Source organism: Salvelinus alpinus, chromosome 22, assembly GCF_045679555.1.
Source record: "Salvelinus alpinus chromosome 22, SLU_Salpinus.1, whole genome shotgun sequence".
NCBI lineage: Eukaryota > Metazoa > Chordata > Actinopteri > Salmoniformes > Salmonidae > Salvelinus > Salvelinus alpinus.
In genome coordinates, this window is record NC_092107.1 from 16,975,087 (window position 1) to 16,996,408 (window position 21,322).

Here is a 21,322-nt window from a genome sequence, read left to right on the forward strand (position 1 = left end):
CTCTCTCTCTCTCTCTCTCTCTCTCTCTCTCTCTCTCTCTCTCTCTCTCTCTCTCTCTCTCTCTCTCTCTCTCTCTCTCTCTCTCTCTCTCTCTCTCTCTCTCTCTCTCTCTCTCTCTACCTCTTTCTCTACCCCTCTCTCTCTCTCTCTCTCTATCTCTCTGTCTCTACCTCTCTCTCTATCTCTCTGTCTCTACCTCTCTACCTTTCTCTCTGTCTCTGTCTCTGTCTCTGTCTCTGTCTCTCTCTCTCTCTCTCTCTCTCTCTCTCTCTCTCTCTCTCTCTCTCTCTCTCTCTCTCTCTCTCTGTCTCTCTGTCTGTCTCTCTGTCTGTCTCTCTGTCTGTCTCTCTTCTCTCTCTCATTCTCTCTCTCTCTCTCTCTCTCTCTCTCTCTCTCTCTCTCTCTCTCTCTCTCTCTCTCTCTCTCTCTCTCTCTCTCTCTCTCTCTCTCTCTCTCTCTCTCTCTCTCTCTCTCTCTCTCTCTCTCTCTCTCTCTCTCTCTCTCTCTTAGAGGCAACGATTGTGTGGTGTGTGTGTGTGTGTGTCTGTGTGTGCGTGTGTGTGTCTGGGCATGTGTGACAAAGTGGTTGGAGGTAATATATTTGCCAGGCAGCAGGCAGGCAGTTGAGGCTGGTGAGCAAAAGGGTGTTTCTTAAATTAAAACCACTGAGAGATTAGTTCTGTCCTGCCCTCCTGGGACCCACAACACACACACACGTGACTGACCGGCCATGCTCTCCCCAACCTAGCTAGCCCAGCACTGCTGGCATCATACGGCTTATAGTGTCGCCAAACCCTGGCCTCTGAGCCCTTGAGCCCCCTTGGGCCAAAACCAACACCACCACAAAACAGTTGCCTATAAATGGTGTAAAGATGAGGAGTAGATGAGCAGAGAGAGCAAGGGAGAGGGAGGCAGAGCGAGAAACAGAGTATATTGAGCCGCTGCAGCATTACTCTGCTGCATTACAGAGAGAGAACGAAATGGATGGAGGGAGGGATATATTGCGACGCTGAAGAGGGAAGTGTGCGTGCATGCAAGGATTTGTGTGTACCGTGTGTCTATGCCTGTGCATCCCTTTTGTACAAAATTGAAATTGTACAAAATAGGGAGCTTGGATTGTTTTGCAGGTACCCCTCGCTCATTCTCCTTCTGCTTCCCTCAGTCAGTTCCCTCTCTTTGCTGAACTGTGATTGATGCTAGCGTCTGTCATTCTCAACACTGTCATTCTCAGCCACAGTGGCCCAGTAAAAAGAACAATCTGTCAAGATCTGACAGTGGATTGGGTGGGTATAAACTATATGCCAATAGCTCCAACTAGCCCCCTAGGTGGAATTCACACCATATTGATTACACAATGCAGATTACGGGGTTAGATTTCAGATGCAATATAAATATGACCGAGACTATTTGGACTGAAGTGGCTAGAGGCTAGGGACTAGGGAGTAGGAGCTAGGGGCTAGGGGTAGATTTCGGGTGGGATATAAAGACTGATCTACACTATTTCATTTGGAGTGGAAGAATCAGCACTAATGTGATAATTACCCCAGGTAATCGGTGCAATTAATGATCTGTTGAATTGTTATTTGTTTTCCTAAGTAAGTTGCTTTAAATAGCTTTTCGATCACAGCCAAGGACAAGCTATTTTACTAAGACACCTTTTGTCAGTCAATACCTTGTCATTTGCGACTGTATTGCCATTCACTGGCACATTGTACATCCGGCGCCGACACGAGATGGCCGCCTCGCTTCGCGTTCCTTGGAAAATATGCAGTATTTGTTTTTTTTATGTGTTATTTCTTACATCGGTACCCCAGGTAATCTTAGGTTTCATTACATACAGTCGGGAGGAACTACTGAATATACGATTAACGTCAACTCATCATCGTTCCTACCAGGAATATGACTTTCCCGAAACGGATCCAGTGTTTTGCCTTCCACCCAATACAATGGATCTGATCCCAGCCGGCGACCCTGTGCGACGCCGTAAAAGGGGCAAACGAGGCGGTCTCCTGGTCAGGCTTCGGAGACGGGCACAACGCGCTCCACTCCCTTGCATACTACTCGCCAATGTCCAGTCTCTTGACAATAAGGTTGATGAAATCCGAGCACGGGTAGCATTCCAGAGAGACATCAGGGATTGCAACGTGCTCTGCTTCACGGAAACATGGCTAACTCAAGAGACGCTAACGGAGTCGGTGCAGCCAGCTGGTTTCTTCATGCATCGCGCCGACAGAAACAAACATCTTTCTGGTAAGAAGAGGGGCGGGGGGGTATGCCTTATGATTAACGAGACGTGGTGTGATCATCATAACAACACACAGGAACTCAAGTCATTCTGTTCGCCTGATCTAGAACTCCTCACAATCAAATGTCGACCGCATTATCTACCAAGAGAATTCTCTTCAATTATAATCACAGCCGTATATATTCCCCCCCAAGCAGACACATCGATGGCCCTGAACGAACTTTATCTGACTCTTTGTAAACTGGAAACCACACACCCTGAGGCTGCATTCATCGTAGCTGGGGATTTTAATAAGGCTAATCTAAAAACAAAACTCCCTAAATTCTATCAGCATATCGATTGTGCTACCAGGGCTGGAAAAACCCTAGATCATTGTTATACTAATTTCCGCGACGCTTATAAGGCCCTCCCCCGCCCCCCTTTCGGAAAAGCTGACCACGACTCCATTTTGTTGATTCCAGCCTACAAACAGAAACTAAAACAACAAGCTCCCGCGCTCAGGTCTGTTCAACGCTGGTCCGACCAATCTGATTCCACGCTTCAAGACTGCTTCGATCACGCGGATTGGAATATGTTCCGCATTGCGTCCAACAACAATATTGACGAATATGCTGATTCGGTAAGCGAGTTCATTAGGAAGTGCATTGACGATGTCGTACCCACAGCAACGATTAAAACATTCCCAAACCAGAAACCGTGGATTGACGGCAGCATTCGCGTGAAACTGAAAGCGCGAACCACTGCTGTTAACCAGGGCAAGATGACCGGAAGCATGACCGAATACAAACAGTGTAGCTATTCTCTCCGCAAGGCAATCAAACAGGCTAAGTCCCAGTACAGAGACAAAATCGAGTCGCAATTCAACAGCTCAGACACAAGAGGTATGTGGCGGGGTCTACAGTCAATCACGGATTACAAAAAGAAAACCAGCCCTGTCGCGGACCAGGATGTCTTGCTCCCAGACAGGCTAAACAACTTTTTTGCCCGCTTTGAGGACAATACAGTGCCACTGACACGGCCCCCTACCAAAACCTGCGGGCTCTCCTTCACTGCAGCCGAGGTGAGTAAAACATTTAAACGTGTTAACCCTCGCAAGGCTGCAGGCCCAGACGGCATTCCCAGCCGCGTCCTCAGAGCATGCGCAGACCAGCTGGCTGGTGTGTTTACGGACATATAAAATCAATCCTTATCCCAGTCTGCTGTTCCCACATGCTTCAAGAGGGCCACCATTGTTCCTGTTCCCAAGAAAGCTAAGGTAACTGAGCTAAACGACTACCGCCCCGTAGCACTCACTTCCGTCATCATGAAGTGCTTTGAGAGACTAGTCAAGGACCATATCACCTCCACCCTACCGGACACCCTAGACCCACTCCAATTTGCTTACCGACCCAATAGGTCCACAGACGACGCAATCGCAACCACACTGCACACTGCCCTAACCCATCTGGACAAGAGGAATACCCATGTGAGAATGCTGTTCATCGATTACAGCTCAGCATTTAACACCATAGTACCCTCCAAACTCGTCATCAAGCTCGAGACCCTGGGTCTCGACCCCGCCCTGTGCAACTGGGTCCTGGACTTCCTGACGGGCCGCCCCCAGGTGGTGAGGGTAGGTAACAACATCTCCACCCGCTGATCCTCAACACTGGGGCCCCACAAGGGTGCGTTCTGAGCCCTCTCCTGTACTCCCTGTCCACCCACGACTGCGTGGCCATGCACGCCTCCAACTCAATCATCAAGTTTGCGGATGACACTACAGTGGTAGGCTTGATTACCAACAACGACGAGACGGCCTACAGGGAGGAGGTGAGGGCCCTCGGAGTGTGGTGTCAGGAAAATAACCTCACACTCAACGTCAACAAAACAAAGGAGATGATTGTGGACTTCAGGAAACAGCAGAGGGAGCACCCCCCTATCCACATCGACGGGTCAGTAGTGGAGAAGGTGGAAAGTTTTACGTTCCTCGGTGTACACATCACGGACAAACTGAATTGGTCCACCCACACAGACAGCGTCGTGAAGAAGGCGCAGCAGCGCCTCTTCAACCTCAGGAGGCTGAAGAAATTCGGCTTGTCACCAAAAGCACTCACAAACTTCTACAGATGCACAATCGAGAGCATCCTGTCGGGCTGTATCACCGCCTGGTACGGCAACTGCTCCGCCCACAACCGTAAGGCTCTCCAGAGGGTAGTGAGGTCTGCAGAACGCATCACCGGGGGCAAACTACCTGCCCTCCAGGACACCTACACCACCCGATGTCACAGGAAGGCCATAAAGATCATCAAGGACAACAACCACCCAAGCCACTGCCTGTTCACCCCGCTATCATCCAGAAGGCGAGGTCAGTACAGGTGCATCAAAGCAGGGACCGAGAGACTGAAAAACAGCTTCTATCTCAAGGCCATCAGACTGTTAAACAGCCACCACTAACATTTAGCGGCCGCTGCCAACATACTGACTCAACTCCAGCCACTTTAAAAATGGGAATTGATGGAAACTATGTAAAAATGTACCACTAGCCACTTTAAACAATGCCACTTAATATAATGTTTACATACCCTACATTACCCATCTCATATGTATATACTGTACTCTATATCATCTACTGCATCTTGCCATCTTTATGTAATACATGTACCACTAGCCACTTTAAACTATGCCACTTTATGTTTACATACCCTACAGTACTCATCTCATATGTATATACCGTACTCTATACCATCTACTGCATCTTGCCTATGCCGTTCTGTACCACCACTCATTCATATATCTTTATGTACATATTCTTTATCCCTTTACACTTGTGTGTGTATAAGGTAGTAGTTGTGGAATTGTTAGGTTAGATTACTTGTTGGTTATTACTGCATTGTCGGAACTAGAAGCACAAGCATTTCGCTACACTCACATTAACATCTGCTAACCATGTGTATGTGACTAATAAAATGTGATTTGATTTGATTTGATTTGATCAAATTGTCTATTGATCTGCAATGAATTATACTGAAGAAGAAAATTAACGCAACATGGAACAATTCTACAGAGTTACAGTTCAAATAAGGAAATCAGTCCATTGAAATAAATACATTTGGCCTAAATCTATGGATTTCACATGACTGGGCAAGGGCGCAGCCATGGGCGGTCCTGGGAAGCCATAGGCCCACTAGCTTGGGAGCCAGGCCCACCCACTGGGGAGCCAGGCCCAGCCAATCAGTATGAGTTTTTCCCCACAAAAGGGCATTATTACAGAGAAATACTCTTCAGTTTAATCAGCTGTCCAGGTGGCTGGTCTCAGACGATCCCACAGGTGAAGAAGCCGAATGTGGAGGTTCTGGGCTGGCGTGGTTACACGTGGTCTGGGGTTGTGAGGCCGGTTGGACGTACTGTCAAATTCTCTAAAACGACGTTGGAGGCGGCTTCTGGTAGAGAAATTAACATTAAATCATCTGGCAACAGCTCTGGTGGACATTCCTGCAGTCAGCATTCCAATTGCACGTTCCCTCAAAACGTGTGGCATTGTGTTGTGTGACAAAACAGCACATTTTAGAGTGACCTTTAATTGTCCCCATCACAGGGTGCCCCTGTGTAATGATCATGCTGTTTAATCAGCTTCTTGATATGCCACACCTGTCAGGTGGATGGATTATCTTGGCAAAGGATAAATGCTCCCTAACAGGGATGTAAAGAAATTTGTGCACCACATTTTTTGAGAAGCTTTCTGTGCATATGGAACATTTCTGGGATTTATTATTTCAGCACATTAAACATGGGCCCAAGACTTCACATGGTGCATTTATATTTTTGTTCAGTGTAGAAAACGGAAATAACAATTTGAATGCATTTTCTATTGCAGATGCAGATTGTGCACACACAAACACACCAATCCACCACTGCAGCCACCACTCTTCGACACACAAACTCCCCTCCCGGCTTCCCTTCATGAAGACATCTTATTTTAGTGCATCGTCATCACCTCTCTGTGGATCACAGAGCTGTGACACCTGATGAAATGTGAACACTTCCATCATAATAGGCAGCGTGAATGATTAAGTGTTCCATATAATGGCACCAGGCAGAGTGAAAATGAGCCATTCAAAAGCTTTGGCTATATACAGCACCACTGACCTTGGAGCTGAATGGGAGGCTCCATCTCAGCATAGGGAAGGAAAGCTAGAGCCTTGGTGGGACTGGGCTATTTTGGGCTGGATTAGGTGGGACTGTGCTAGGTGGGACTGGGCTGCGTGGGACTGGGCTGTGATAGGTGGAACTGGGCTGGGCTAGGTGGGACTGGGCTGGGATAGGTTGGACTCTGCTGGGCTAGGTAGGACTATGCTAGGTGGGACTGGGCTAGGTAGAACTATGCTAGGTGGGACTGGGCTGGGATAGGTGGGACTGGGCTAGGTAGGACTGGGCTTGGCTAGGTAGGACTATGCTAGGTGGGACTGGGTGGGAGTGGGCTAGGTGGGAGTGATCTAGGCTGGGCTGAGTGGGAGAGGGCTAGGCTGGGCTGGGTGGGAGGGGGCTAGGCTGGGCTGGATGGGAGTGGGCTATGCTGGGCTGGGTGGGAGTGGGTTAGGTGGGAGTGGGCTAAGTGGGACTGCGCTAGGTGGGACTGTGCTAGGTGGGACTGTGCTAGGTGGGACTGTGCTAGGTGGGACTGTGCTAGGTGGGACTGTGCTAGGTGGGACTGTGCTAGGTGGGACTATGCTAGGTGGGATTGGGCTGGGCTGGCTCAAGATGGAAGCTGTGCATTGGACCATGCCTCCAATCACACCATAACTGCAGCCTTAAAGGACTAATGCATACTGCATTACTGGTTGGTTTTTTACCAACAAAACCGATGCCCTCACAAAAAAATAAACACGAGGCAAAAAACAGACAGGGTTGGCTTGCAATCAAATTATTATAGACAACATAAACTATTTTCTGTCTGCAAATGTTTTTTGAAAACAGAAATTAACTTTTTTGTCAAATATATTATTACAGTTGTTGGTTAGCTAGCTAGCTATCCATATAAGCATAGACATGACAAGTGTCAAAGCAAGAGATGATATTAATAGCAAAATACATCTAGATGGTGACTTTAGAAATAAAGTTGTGCTTTAGCTCTTTAAAAGTATTTTTGTGGTAGTGGAAGAAGCTGAAAACGTTTTACTCAAGCTGATGGCATAACACACAAGTGCCCTCATTATCCAATGAAGACAAGAAAGATGTAATGTTTGTCTATACCCTGATTAAAACTTGTTACATTGTTTGATTTGTTTAAAACCTGTTTGGGATAGGGGGCAGCATTTTCACGTTCGGATGAAAAGCGTGCCCAGAGTAAACTGCCTGCTACTCAGGCCCAGAAGCTAATAAATGCATATTATTAGTAGTATTGGATAGAAAACACTCTGACGTTTCTAAAACTGTTTGAATGATGTCTGTGGGTATAACATAACTCATATGGCAGCCGAAAACCTGAGAAGAATCCAACCTGGAAGTGGGAAATCTGATGTTTGTAGTTTTTAAAGTCGAATATACAGTGTCTATGGGGTCATATTGCACTTCCTAAGGCTTCCACTAGATGTCATCAGTCTTTAGAACCTAGTTTCAGGCTTCTACTTTGAAGGGGGAGAGAATAAGAGCTGTTTGACTAAGGGGACTGGAAGAAGGCCATGAGCAAAGTCAGGCGTGCGGCCGTGAGAGCGAGCTGCGTTCATTTTCATTTCTAAAGACAAAGGAATTGTCCGGTTGAAACATTATTGAAGATTTATGATAAAAACATCCTAAAGATTGATTCTATACATCGTTTGACATGTTTCTACGAACTGTAATAGAATGTTTTTCACTTTTCGTCTGGACTTTCGTCTGGACTTGCCCGCGTCTTGTGAATTTCGATTGGTGAACTAAACGCGCTAACAAAAAGGAAGTATTTGGACATAAAGATGAACTTTATCGAACAAAATGAACATTTATTGTGAAACTTGGATTCCTGGGAGTGCATTCTCATGAAGATTATCAAAATAAGTGAATATTTATAACGCTATTTCTGACTTTTACTGACTCCACAACATGGCGGGTATCTGTATGGCCTGTTTTTGTGGCTTAGCGTTGTACTCAGATTATTGCATGGTGTGCTTTTTCCGTAAAGCTTTTTCGAAATCTGACACAGCGGTTGTGTGTCACGAGTCACCAACCCTGATCCGGTAGCACCCCCCACCCCCCACCCCACTGAGTAGCATAGCTAGCATAGCGTCACAAGTAACTTGTAGCATCTAAATATCATTAAATCACAAGTCTAAGACACCAGATGAAAGATACAGGTCTTGTGAATAAAGCCACCATTTCAGATTTTTTAAATGTTTTACAGGGAAGACACAATATGTAAATCTATTAGCTAACCACGTTAGCAAAGGACACGATATTTTTACTCCCAACAGCTTTTTCCTGCGTCAGTAGCTATCACTAATTCGACTAAATAAAAATATATATAGCCACTAACCAAGAAACAACTTCATAAGATGACAGTCTGATAACATATTTATGGTATAGCATAGTTTTTTTTGGGAAAAATGTGCATTTTTCAGGTATAAATCACAGTTCTACATTGCAGCTGCAATCTGAAATAGTGCTGACCCAGCCAGAACAATTACAGAGACCAACGTCATATAACGAATTACTCATCTTAAAACATTTCAGAAAAATACACAGCGTACAGATATTGAAAGCCCAACATCTGGTGAATCCAAACAATATTTCAGATTTATGAAATGTTTTATAACGAAAACAAAATGTAGCGCTAAATTAGCATAGCTATACCAGGCAGATTCGGCTAGGCGCCCACGGCCAGTTCACATGCACAACAGATATGATATAACATCGTAAATTGGGTCTTACTATGGCTGATCTTTCATCAGAATGTTGATCAAAGTGTCCTTTGTCAAGATGAGTCGTTGGTTCCGTTCAGAATTGTTCCTTGCCCACTCCATTTAGCACAGGTACCGGTCGAGTGGCACGGATCTCAAACATAAATAAATTCAGACAACGGAACACCACAAAACTCCCGAAAAAATTCAAATAATCTGATTAAACTATATTGAAAAAACATACATTACGATGATCTGGTCACATGTATCAAACAAACTTCGAGACGGAGATAGTTTTCATCCATAATGGCCGCACAAAAGAAGACAATCGCAGCTAAAAGTCGCACGATTTAGACAACCGGAAGTTGTCGGTCACGCCAAAGAATTAGCTCTCATTTCACGTCAGTCCCAGATAAACAAGATATTTTTCCTCTGACGTCCTCTTGACACCCAGAGGAAGGCCAATGAGGTGTGTTTCGGGTCATAGGGGGCACGACCATATATAGGCAGAGCGTTGAAGCTGGCATACACATCTTGCTTTTTTCTTCTTGGTCATGGAAAGTGCTGTCAAATGACTTCTGTATCACTCAGAGACAAAATTGAAACGGTTTTAGAAACTAGAGATTGTTTTCTTTCCAATGGTATTATTTATATGCATATAGTAAGAGCAATAATTGAATAAGAGGCAGTTTAATCTGTAGAGCAAATTATGCTAATGGGAAAATAGCACCCCCTGTATTCTCAAGAAGTTAAGGAGAAGTATATCTTTAATTATATGCAAAAGTTGTATCTTTTATCAAAGTTTATGATGAGTATTTCTGTAAATTGATGTGGCTCTCTGCAAATTCGCCGGATGTTTTCGAGGCACAACATTACTGAACATAACGCACCAATGTAAACTGAGATTTTTATACTATATCAAACAAAACATACATGTATTGTGTAACATGAAGTCCTATGAGTGCCATCTGATGAAGATCATCAAAGGTTAGTGATTAATTGATCTCTATTTCTGCTTTTTGTGACTCCTCTCTTTGGCTGGAAAATGGCTGTATGCTTTTCTGTGACTTGGCGCTGACCTAACATAATCAAATGGTGTGCTTTCGCTGTAAAGCCTTTTTGAAATCGGACACGATGGCTAGATTAACAAGAAGTTAAGCTTTAATTTGGTGTATTGCACTTGTGATTGTATGAAAGTTAAATATTTTTTAGAAATGAATGAATTTCGCGCTCTGCCATTAAAGTGGATGTTGGCTAGGGGTTCCGCTAGCCTAGCCTTAAGTAACAGTACATGTAATTATCGTTTCAATGCTTTTTTCTGCAAAAAGGGGGTAAACTGCGTTTGCGTTTAGCCTCCACAAAATCACTGCTCTTGATCTTTTCATATCATAAGAAACTTTAATTCTGGATCATTTGTTTTGAAATGTTTCTCAGATTGATGAGAGAATGGCTAGACTGATGTTATTGAAAGTACATCTGTCAATCTGTCTAGTAGGGAGTATTTCTCATCCCTTTTCACCTAATGCTGCTCATAGATGATGTTTGTCACGCCTGCTCCCGCTTCCCCTCCCTGACGCTCAAGGGCGCCAGGCTACCCATCTTTACACGCACCTGTCACCATTATTACACGCAGCAGCGGTCATTGGACACACCTGGACTCGTTCACGTGGCTGATTGTATATTTGTCTGTTCCTTGGTGGTGTTCCCTGTGTCCGCATTAATTGTTGTTATGTGTTCCTGTCCAGACGCTGTTCCTGTTCTGTTTCATGTCCGTCAGTTATTAAACCTTCACTCCCTGTACCTGCTTCTCATCTCCTGCGTTGATCCTTTCAGAATGCGGTCACCATTACAAGAAGCATCAGGGAGTTTTTATGGTTTTGTTTTGTTGGTGACATCAGACCTGGGGAGCTCCGTTGATGGAACCGGGGGTGCCTAAGCTGGCTCATCGGGCTGTCATGCCCTAGCTGGCTCAAGAGGTTTCCTTGCCACGGTTGGCTCAGCAGGCTCTCATCCCACGTCATGCTTCAGCTGGCTCATTGGGCTCCTATGCCTCAGCCGGCCCATGAGTTTTTTGGTTTTGTTGGTGACGTCGGGCTTGGATTCCGCCGCCGATGGAACCAGAGGTGACTAAGCTGGCTCGTCGGGCTGTCATGCCCTAGCTGGCTCGAGAGGTTTCCTTGCCCCAATTGGCTCGGCAGGTTCCCATCCCACGTCATGCTTCAGCTGGCCCATGGGGCTTCTACGCCGCAGCGGGATCGTCAGGCTGTCACGCCTCGGCCCGTCCGGCTCGCTTAGGTGGGACGCTGGCGCCCCTAGAGGGGGGGATACTGTTACGCATGCACCCGCTCCCCCTCCCTGGCGCTCGAGGACACCAGACTACCCGTCTTTACACGCACCTGTCACCATCATTACGCGCAGCAGCGCTCGTTGGATTCACCTGGACTCCTTCACGTGGCTGATTGCCCCTGTATATCTGTCTGTTCCTCGGTGGTGTTCCCTGTGTCCGCGTTAATTCTTGTAATGTGTTCCTGTCCAGACGCTGTTCTTGTTCTGTTTCATGTCCGTCAGCTATTAAACCTTCACTCCATGTACCTGCTTCTCATCTCCTGTGTCGATCTTTTCAATGTTGTTTGAAACTTTACTTTCATTTAATTGAGTGCGGTCAGTACTTGTGGTCAGTAGATGTGTGGTCAGTAGTTGTGTGGTTTTGGGCAGTAGTTGTGGTCAGGGATTGTGGTCAGTAGTTTGGGTCAGTAGTTGTGGTCAGTAGTTGTGGTCAGTAGTTGTGTGGTTCAGTAGATGATAGTTGTGCTATTATTGTCAGTAGTTGTGGTCAGTAGTTGTAGTCAGTAGTTGTGGGCATTAGTGGTCAGTAGTTGTGGTCCATTTTTTTGTGTGGTTGTGGTCAGTAGTTGTGTGATTGTGCTCTGTAGTTGTGTTCAGAAGTTGTGTTCAGAAGTTGTGTTCAGTATTTGTGTTCAGTATTTGTGGTCAGTAGTTGTGGTCAGTATTGTGTGGTTGTGGTCAGTAGTTGTGGTCAGTAGTTGTGTGGTTCAGTCATTGTGTGGTTGTGATCAGTGTCTAAACTACAGTTGTTGGTAAAAACTGAAAGACGTGATGAGAAGTGATTGGGTGAAATATTAATTGAGTGTATCAACGTACAGCCCGCCCTTATCTACAGACAGGCAAATTAGCCAGTTGAGGTATTTATAGCATGGGGCACCATCCTGAGAAGGAGGACAAAGCTAGTGAGCATCTTCTCTGTAGTATTCCAGGTCGTCCAGACCGGGGAAGCATTAGAAATCTTAGCACTAGCCGTTCGGTTCAAAACAGATTCACAAATCATGGGAATTTGTCTCATGCTAAAGATATTGTCTCCCTCCAAGGCATGTGTTGCTAGGCAACAGTGGCCTTGGCAGGCCTGCTCCCTTCATGGCTAAAGCTAGTGTGAGAAACATGCTAGCAAATGTTTGTGCTATGAAACTAAATAAATAGTGAACTCTGACCCACACAACTTCTTTGATTGGTTCCTGATAGTGTTGTTGGACAAAGCAAGGAAAGTGAACTTCAAAAATGTTTTCAAAATGGAATTTGCAGGTGTTGTCGGTGAGTAATGAATCTGCTAACTTCTGACATGATTTACTGCATCTTTAGTGAAAGCAGTTGATGGGTTACTAAAACAGCTCTACCAATTGATTGGTTAAAGTTGTCTGACTTGTTGGGGGAGTGGTCAAAAGGGCAGTTGTGATATAAAAAAAAAAGCCATTACTAAAACAGCAGTGTCGTTAGATTGGTAACAGATAATTCTGTTCCAATTTCAGATTTGAAAAGCAGGGAAGTAGACCAAGATGTCATACCCTAAATGTTTGTCTAAGTTGTTGGCAAAGTGGTAAAGTAGATGATTTGTGTCAAAAGTTGCATTGACAGTGAATGGAATGTCGAAAGTGATGATGTCACAATGGGGCCGTTAGAATGTTGAGGAAATCTCTTGAAAGTGGATGGATGACAAAAAAAAAGACAAAAAGTTTCATAGTTTAAAAAGTATGAAATATATCCAAAAGTTGGATACAAGTGTAATGAATACTCAGGGAGAAAAGTGTGTAGATTCACACGCAGAGCACGGCAGTTGTTTATTAAGCCTTCGCAGAAGGCAGGAATTGTGGTCACAGGCAGGCATTGGTCAAACGCAGGCAGGCATTGGTCAAACGCAGGCAGGCATTGGTCAAACGCAGGCAGGCAACGGTCAAACGCAGGCAGGCAACGGTCAAACGCAGGCAGGCAACGGTCAAACGCAGGCAGGCAACGGTCAAACGCAGGCAGGCAACGGTCAAACGCAGGCAGGCAACGGTCAAACGCAGGCAGGCAACGGTCAAACGCAGGCAGGCAACGGTCAAACCCAGGCAGGCAACGGTCAAACGCAGGCAGGCAAGAGTCAAACGCAGGCAGGCAGTCAAACACAAACAATACCTCACAAGCATACAAACAGAAATAACTGAACTAAATAGGGAGCTGATGAGACCAGGTGAGAAACGAACACAGGTGAAATCAATGAACAGAAATGAAAGACAGGGCTACGTTCCAGAACACAAAGAAAAAGAACAAGGTTGACTAAGAAAAGAAAAGCAGAACCTTACAACAAGCAACTCAGTCCAGACCAGTCTGCATGTTTTAAAGTTTGAACAGCCTTTTGTGTTTTTTGTCGTGGCGTTGCCAACCCAATAGCCTGGGTGCCAGTCTGTTTCTGCTAACATTCCACTCCTTGCGTCTCATATGCCATGTTTAGAGTGGAATGTTAACAGAAACAGACTGGTACCCAGGCTACCAACCCACCTGTCTATTGGCAATCATCATCACATCACAGTGTGTTAACGTACCGTGGTATGGGCCAAATACAAACAAATGATTTTCATTGATTCATCATTTCAATTATTTTGGAAAGGGCAATGTTTTATTTCATTTTCACTTCATGCTTATGGTAACGCAGGGGCTAGGCTGAGCTGAGCTAAGCTGAGGTAATTGGCTGATTGGTCTCCTGATCTGATCTATTGCCATGTTGTGCAAGGCTAGTGGGACTGCAGTACTATAGTCTTCAGTCATTTACCGTCCAAAAAACACTCACTCGTACCAGGGTTGGTAACAGGCACACGCACTCACTATCTCTTTCCCAATATGAAATATTGAGATGGGATTCGAGAGGATTTAAAAATAGCCCCTGTGCAGTCCTCTCAGCGCTGACGCCAAGCCGCGTGGTGAGAATACCACCGCCCGCTGCAGCGTGCTGCACTGCATGGCCCACAGGACCAGACAGAAAACAACCTGCCTCTTCTCTCTGTCTATCTTTCTCTCTTTCCTCCTCCACTCTCCCTCGTTGTCTCCCCCTCTCTCTCTCTCGCTCTCTGTCCCTCCCCACCCACACACAGGCATTTCCTCTTTTCCTCTTTCACTTTCCGTCTCTCACTCGCTCCTCCCATGAAAACGTGTTTGAGTGGAAAACTTGATTTGCATGCAGTAGAATGCGGAGGACTCAAATATTTTGGAGACCACGCGGATGCTTTGACTGGGGAGGCATGATGACTTATCATGGACACACACTCAAACACACACACGCACACTCAAACACACGCGCACGCACGCACACACACACACACACACACACACACACACACACACACACACACACCCGCACACACGCACGCACGCACACACACTCGCACGCACGCACGCACACACACACACACACACACACACACACACACACACTCGCACGCACACTCGCACGCACACACACACACACACACACACACACACACACACACACACACACACACACACACACACACACACACACACACACACACACACACACACACACGCACGCACACACACACAGTGTGTCATGTTAAACAGGTCTATGTTGGCCCCAGGTTGACCAGCCAGGTCACCCGTGATACAAGTCAGTATTTGACGTCCATCCATATCTAAGGACGTCAGGGGATGGCATAGAAACCAACCACTAGGGGGCAACAGTGAGCGCTGTTACCTTCAAGTAGGTTTCGGATTTGCTAGAGCGTTGTGGACGGCAATAACAGATTGGTGTAAGCATCTGGCTCTTATTCCAAAGGTTGAGATCCAGCAATAGAAAGTTAGTTTTGTTTTAAGCCTATCTCATTCCTTAACACTTGACCCTTAACCCTTCCTTAACCCTAACCCTCATTCCTTAACCCTTGATTTCAGAGGTAATGCCTAAACTTCACCTTAAACACGTTCGAAATTTGACATTTGAGGAACATCGATGAATATCTCCTTCTGACGTGAGACTGTGAGAGCTGGTTGAGGTTGACTGTGTGTGTGCGCTGTGCCCCAGTGCCAGCTCCTTGGGTAAGTGATGATAGTAACAGCCATTTAACAGCCAGGCAGCTATAAAAATAGCCAGAGATAGGAGAAGACGGTAATGTAAGCTACTGCTGCTGGGGAAAAACAAATGATGTCCTCACACTTTCCCTTCCTTGTTCTCTCTTTCTCTCTCTGTAGAGAATTTACATTTCTGTCTTCCAGTCTGCCACATCATTGAATCCCAAATTGTTTACTTACAAATCTAATCATATTCTCTCTCTCTCTCTCTCTCTCTCTCTCTCTCTCTCTCTCTCTCTCTCTCTCTCTCTCTCTCTCTCTCTCTCTCTCTCTTTCTCTCTCTTCTTCCTTCCTTCCCTCCCGCCTCCGTCCCTTCCAGGGGTATGGTGTGCTTCGGCGCTGGAGGTGTCAGTGGGGAAGGTGCCCTTCATGGAGGCGATGAACGGCAGCACGGTGCTGTTACCCTGCACCTACTCCAGCTGCATCGGCATAAAGAACCTCTACTTCAACTGGCAATACAACGACAACGGCACCTTGATGAAGGCAAGACACCGACTGAGAGGAGTTATCTCCGTCACTAACACCCCCTCAATGAGCAACTTGACCTCCCACTCATATCTCAACACTTCTCCCCTCACCTCTGTTCTCCACCTCTTTCCCCCTCTCCTTCTCCCTCCTCTTCCCCCCCTCTCTCCCACTCCTTCTCACCTCTTCCTCTCCTTCTCCCCTCTCCCCCTCCCTATTCCTCTCCAGCTGTGTGAGGCAGTGATCCCTGTAGAAGGCGTGGAACCACGGGTGCAGGTGTACCACGAGCGGATAGAGTTTGTGGGCAGCAGTAAGCACAACAACATCTCCATCCTGCTGTTCAACGTGACCTTCGAGGACGAGGGAGAGTACACCTGTTTCGCCCGGAATCCCAAGGAGAAGCATCGCAACCATAGCGCCATCTTCACCCTGTTCGTGGTAGATGAGTGTAAGGCACTGCACCCTCCCTTGACTGCATACAACATACTCATTGACGACATGTTCATAATTTAGGTTGAGGCCACCCGGTCACCAGTCGTTTTGATGCCTTCAGGTGGAAGTAGGGGCAAATATCTGATTCCTTTGTCATGTGTCTAAGTTTCACATTGTATAATTAAGCAATGAGGCACAGGGGGTGTGGTATATGGCCAATATTCCACGGCTAAGGGTTGTTCTTAGGCAAGACGCATCGTGGAGTGCCTGGACACAGCCCTTAGCCGTGGTATATTGGCCATATATCACAAACCCCCGAGGTGCCTTATTGCTATTATAAACTGGTTACCGACGTAATTAGAGCAGTAAAAATACATGTTTTGTCATACCCGTGGCATACGGTCTGATATACCACGGCTGTCGGGCTAATCAGCATTCAGGACTGGAACTACACAGTTTATAATTAATTAATAGGGCATGAGGAGGTGTGGTATATGGCCAATATACCACGGCTGTCGGGCTAATCAGCATTCAGGACTGGAACTACACAGTTTATAATTAATCAATAGGGCATGAGGAGGTGTGGTATATGGCCAATATACCACGGCTAAGGGCTGTTCTTACGCACGACGCAACGCTCAAACCACCCAGTATATAATGGCTCAATAATACCCTGATATCAGTTCCATGGTCAAGTGTTATGTTGCAGCATGATCTATGTATTGTTATTATACACTAGAATCAATTCCTTGGAGGTAAAAGCTATATGGAAATGTATCATGTCTCCTGATGAGCGGATCAATCGATCACCGAGCGCTGTGGTTGTGAGACTGACCACACCATCTCTATCCTTCCCTCCTTCTCTCTCTTCGTTGCCTGGTACAAGATGTTTGCCGATTGGTTTATCTTCAATGTTTACAGATTCACCTTTGACATAATGTCAAAGATCTGAGTCAAATGACTTCTTCATATTCTCCTAGAACGTACGCCTGACTATCATTATAGGGAAACAGCTGAGTACTCATCTTACAGAGAACCCTCTCTTCCTCTCACCATCCCATCACATTCCTCCCTCCCTTCCGCCCTCTCTCTTGTCTTATGCACCTCCTCTCCCCAGTGAAAGTGGTTGACAATACCGTAACCACCATCATCGTGTCTGTCGTGGGCGGAGTCATTGGCTTGATCATCGTTGTCATGGTGACAAAGACTGTGGTGCTCCTCATCCTAAAAAAGTCTGCGGAGAAGAAGTAAGTGATGACAACTCAGTTGCATAAGTGATGACAACTCAGTTGCGTAAGTGATGACAACTCAGGTGCATAAGTGATGACAACTCAGTTGCGTATAGTGATGACAACTCAGTTGCGTAAGTGATGACAACTCAGTTGCGTAAGTGATGACAACTCAGGTGTATAAGTGATGACAACTCAGGTGTATAAGTGATGGCAGAGTATACAGTTAGTATGTATTATGTGAGTGTGTGCAGCTGCAAAAAAAAAAAACATTTCAGATACAGAGATAGCGCACACAGGCTGGGAGCAGCCACAGAGTGGCTCCCGTTGAGCTGTTTGGGAGTTAACTGCCTTGCTCAAGGGCATCTGAGATATTAATGCCAGCAACCCTCTGGTTGCCAGCTCACCCCCTTCACATTTTTCCCGTCAGCGCTGGGATTCGAACCGACAGCCCTTCGGCTACCACCTCCCCCCTTTGAAACTGTCACGGAACATTGGTATGCATGCCTTTATCAACATTTCTTTACATGCCTTTTGTTCCTCACACTGACTCTCACACTGACTCTCTCTCTCTCTCTCTCTCTCTCTCTCTCTCTCTCTCTCTCTCTCTCTCTCTCTCTCTCTCTCTCTCTCTCTCTCTCTCTCTCTCTCTCTCTCTCTCTCTCTCTCTCTCTCTCTCTCTCTCTCTCTCTCTCTCTCTCTCAGTAAAGAGTGCCTTGTGAGCTCAGGACAGGACAACACAGACAATGGACTCAACGCAGCCAAAGCGGACAACAAAGCCACACCGAAGGCATGAAACATATACACCTGTGTGTATGTACATTTATGTCTGTACATGTCTGTATATTGCACAGACATAGAAAGAAAGCTATTATCAATGGACTGTTTTATCTTTATCTAATGACACAAGTATGACATGAACCAATGTGAAATCATATGTCATATAAGTATTTTAAATTGCGCTTGAGATTTGGGGAACATGATAGGTGATCAGGGCTGGATCAGACACACTCCAATGACACACCTTATATATTGTGTATTCAGATTGGGGCTTATTGCGGCATTTATCTGAATCAGCTCAACGTCTATTTACTGGACAAGCATTTCTGGAATCCACATCGACGTCTCACCAGTTACTCATTCATGTACACGACGTAAAAACAGCAGATTGACGTCCTGGGGGCCCAGCTGAGCATTTTCCGCTAGATTCAAGGTTAGGGTTAGACATAAGGTTAACAGTGTAATTAAGGTCAGGGTTAAGGTTAGGTTTAAACCAGAGGAGGCTGGTGGGAGGAGCTATAGGAGGACAGGCTCATTGTAATGGCTGGAATGGAATTGATGGAAAGGAGTAAAACGTGGTTTCCATATGTTTCATTTTTTTGATACCTTCCCATTTATTCCAGTCCAGTCATTACAATAAGCCCGTCCTCCTATAGCTCCTCCCACCAGCCTCCTCTGGTTTAAAATCAAATTTTAAGACTTTGTGGCTTGGCCAGAAGTGACCACCCTGCAGAACTGTCTCCAATAAATGCCAACCTGCATAAGAACACAAACACACACACAGTAACTCCCATACTGTCAAGTTTTACTAACTGCCATTTTGTATATCTATAACAGCTCAGTATATTCGGACCATCTCTACAGCTCTTTTGATTAAGAGCCATGTTTAAGGTTGCCTACTGCCCAATGGAGATTCTTTATACTCTCTGCAAACCTTTTACAGGGAGCAAACAGCTTCCCTCCTTTTAACTATAAGGAACGTTTACAGTCCATTTTTGATGCAGAACAAATTTCATAGAGTATCAATTGTGCCTATTCCATAGGACAAGTAACTGAAAGATGTTTACAGCAATTATCAGCAACACCGTTATTGAGGTCAAGGCTCTTTATTAGATCTGCATACTGTACCCAAATGCTGTTCAGAAGCTTTGGAAGGCAAGGCAGTGGCCTGGTTATGAGGACTATGTCACTGCGGAGGAAAGGAATGTGATAAAGGAGAAGAGGAAGAAGGGAGCCATTGAAGTGTGTATTAGATCCAGCCCAGAAATGGTTTGATTCATTTTTGCTTTAGATAAAACACATGTTCCTGTTTTCACTTCCCGCTCCCTTCGCTTTTAGGGAGCCTTAAAACCGCTGTGAAAAACACACAACAACAAAAAAAAACACACAAAAATACGGAAATACTATGAAGAACAAGATCTAAACTAAAGACAATTCCCAGAAACCCATTTCCCTATAAAAACGAATTCAAGTGTATGATGCCGCTTCTAACGAATAACAAATGCATTTTTTTTAGCATGTGAATGTTGCTTATACATGAAACACGTCCAAACCCCGGGAAAGACTGCAGCTGTGTGCTGTCATCGCCTGGCCTGTATGTATAGTGAATCTGTAGGCTACTTGCCGTTTATTCACATCCACTTCACCCCGCGTAGGACTAACATGTTAATGTGGCTATTGGCCTAATACAGGATAACGGCCCACGACTTCAACAGTGCAAAGCATTGTATTGAGGACTCTGATGCCAACTACCAAGCAGGCTCATCATCAATGCCCCTTGACCTTGTGTTCCATATTCAAATTAGTCACTGTATGAACCACAATTCCCTCTACTGATGTGCGTGATTATTTTATGAATACCCACTGTTGTTGGTTGTTCACCAAAATAGAGACAGCTGTGGGAATTTGAGCTACGGACCGCAATGACTCAAAGATCCTTTGAGTGACAATCAAAGCATTCCCCTTAGGACACTGTCCCCTCAAGAATGAACGGCATCGTGCCTCGTTGATGAAAATCATGCAATTCTCAAAGCGATAATATTCCACGACAAAACGAGGCAAAGCCATAACATATCTGTTGAAATGCATTCATTTCAAACCTGTTTCTAAGGCAAATGTGTTATTGGTTGGTCCACGTTTGTTCAAATTCAGAGATGCCACTTGAAACGACGGCCACACCTCTCTACGTCTTTTTGAGTATTAAGCATCATTGTAGTCGCGGAGCTAGGACTATACATGAATGTCCACTTCGTAGGGTTTACTCATCTGAGATGGAAATGGAATAGGCCCCTCCTTCTCCTCTCCACACCTCTCCTCGCCCTGAGATCATACAATGTGCAGGGGTTTAGGGAGAGGGTGGTGCTGTAGACTTAGGAGGGGTATTGTAGGCACTTTACTAATATAGGGTATCCTTATGAACATCTGGAATGTGGTGGATGTGAGGAATAGAGAGAGGTGTGCTCGTAGACTTTGCAGGTAGGGTGACGGTTGCCCGGGTTGATTGTAACCAGATTGTGTGTGGTGATAGCGAGATAAAGAGTTTGAGATGGACAACTAGTCTGTCCGGGCATAATCCGTTCTAGACCTCCCTTCTTCTATTCCCTCACCGTGTTGAGGTCAGCGCCTTTGGAAAGGTCTTCCTTATCACTTGACCTGCAGTACCTTTTTTTGTATTACCAAGGGGCCCTGGTGACGTGGAGAGCTGGTGAATGCTTTCAGACAGAGCACTGCCATACCCATTTCCCATTGTTGTGATTTGAATCCTATAGGATCAGTTGATGGATGCACTAGTGGCACTGGACTTACTTCTTGCCAAGTAATGTCTTAGCTTTAGAGAGCACAAGGTAGCATACGTGATATAGCAACGACATTTCAGCGGGTTCTTGCAGAATCACGTATCACCTTGTTCACTA

General features: G+C 45.6%; 1 protein-coding gene across 2 annotated transcripts in view; it reads left to right on the forward strand.

Annotated features, from left to right (window-relative positions):
• LOC139549131 (sodium channel regulatory subunit beta-4-like) overlaps window positions 1-18,896 on the forward strand; it is a 30,321-nt gene extending 11,425 nt beyond the window's left edge. The window contains exons 2-6 of one of the 2 annotated variants that reach the window (XM_071359278.1): window positions 15,824-15,987; window positions 16,198-16,417; window positions 17,519-17,648; window positions 18,061-18,127; window positions 18,336-18,896. In XM_071359278.1, the coding sequence (XP_071215379.1) occupies window positions 15,824-15,987; window positions 16,198-16,417; window positions 17,519-17,648; window positions 18,061-18,109 (563 nt within the window). In that variant the 3' untranslated portion in view covers window positions 18,110-18,127; window positions 18,336-18,896. The remainder of the gene's footprint in view (window positions 1-15,823; window positions 15,988-16,197; window positions 16,418-17,518; window positions 17,649-18,060; window positions 18,128-18,335) is intronic. The other variant, XM_071359277.1, reaches the window with a different exon arrangement.
• The last annotated feature ends 2,426 nt before the right edge of the window (window positions 18,897-21,322 follow it).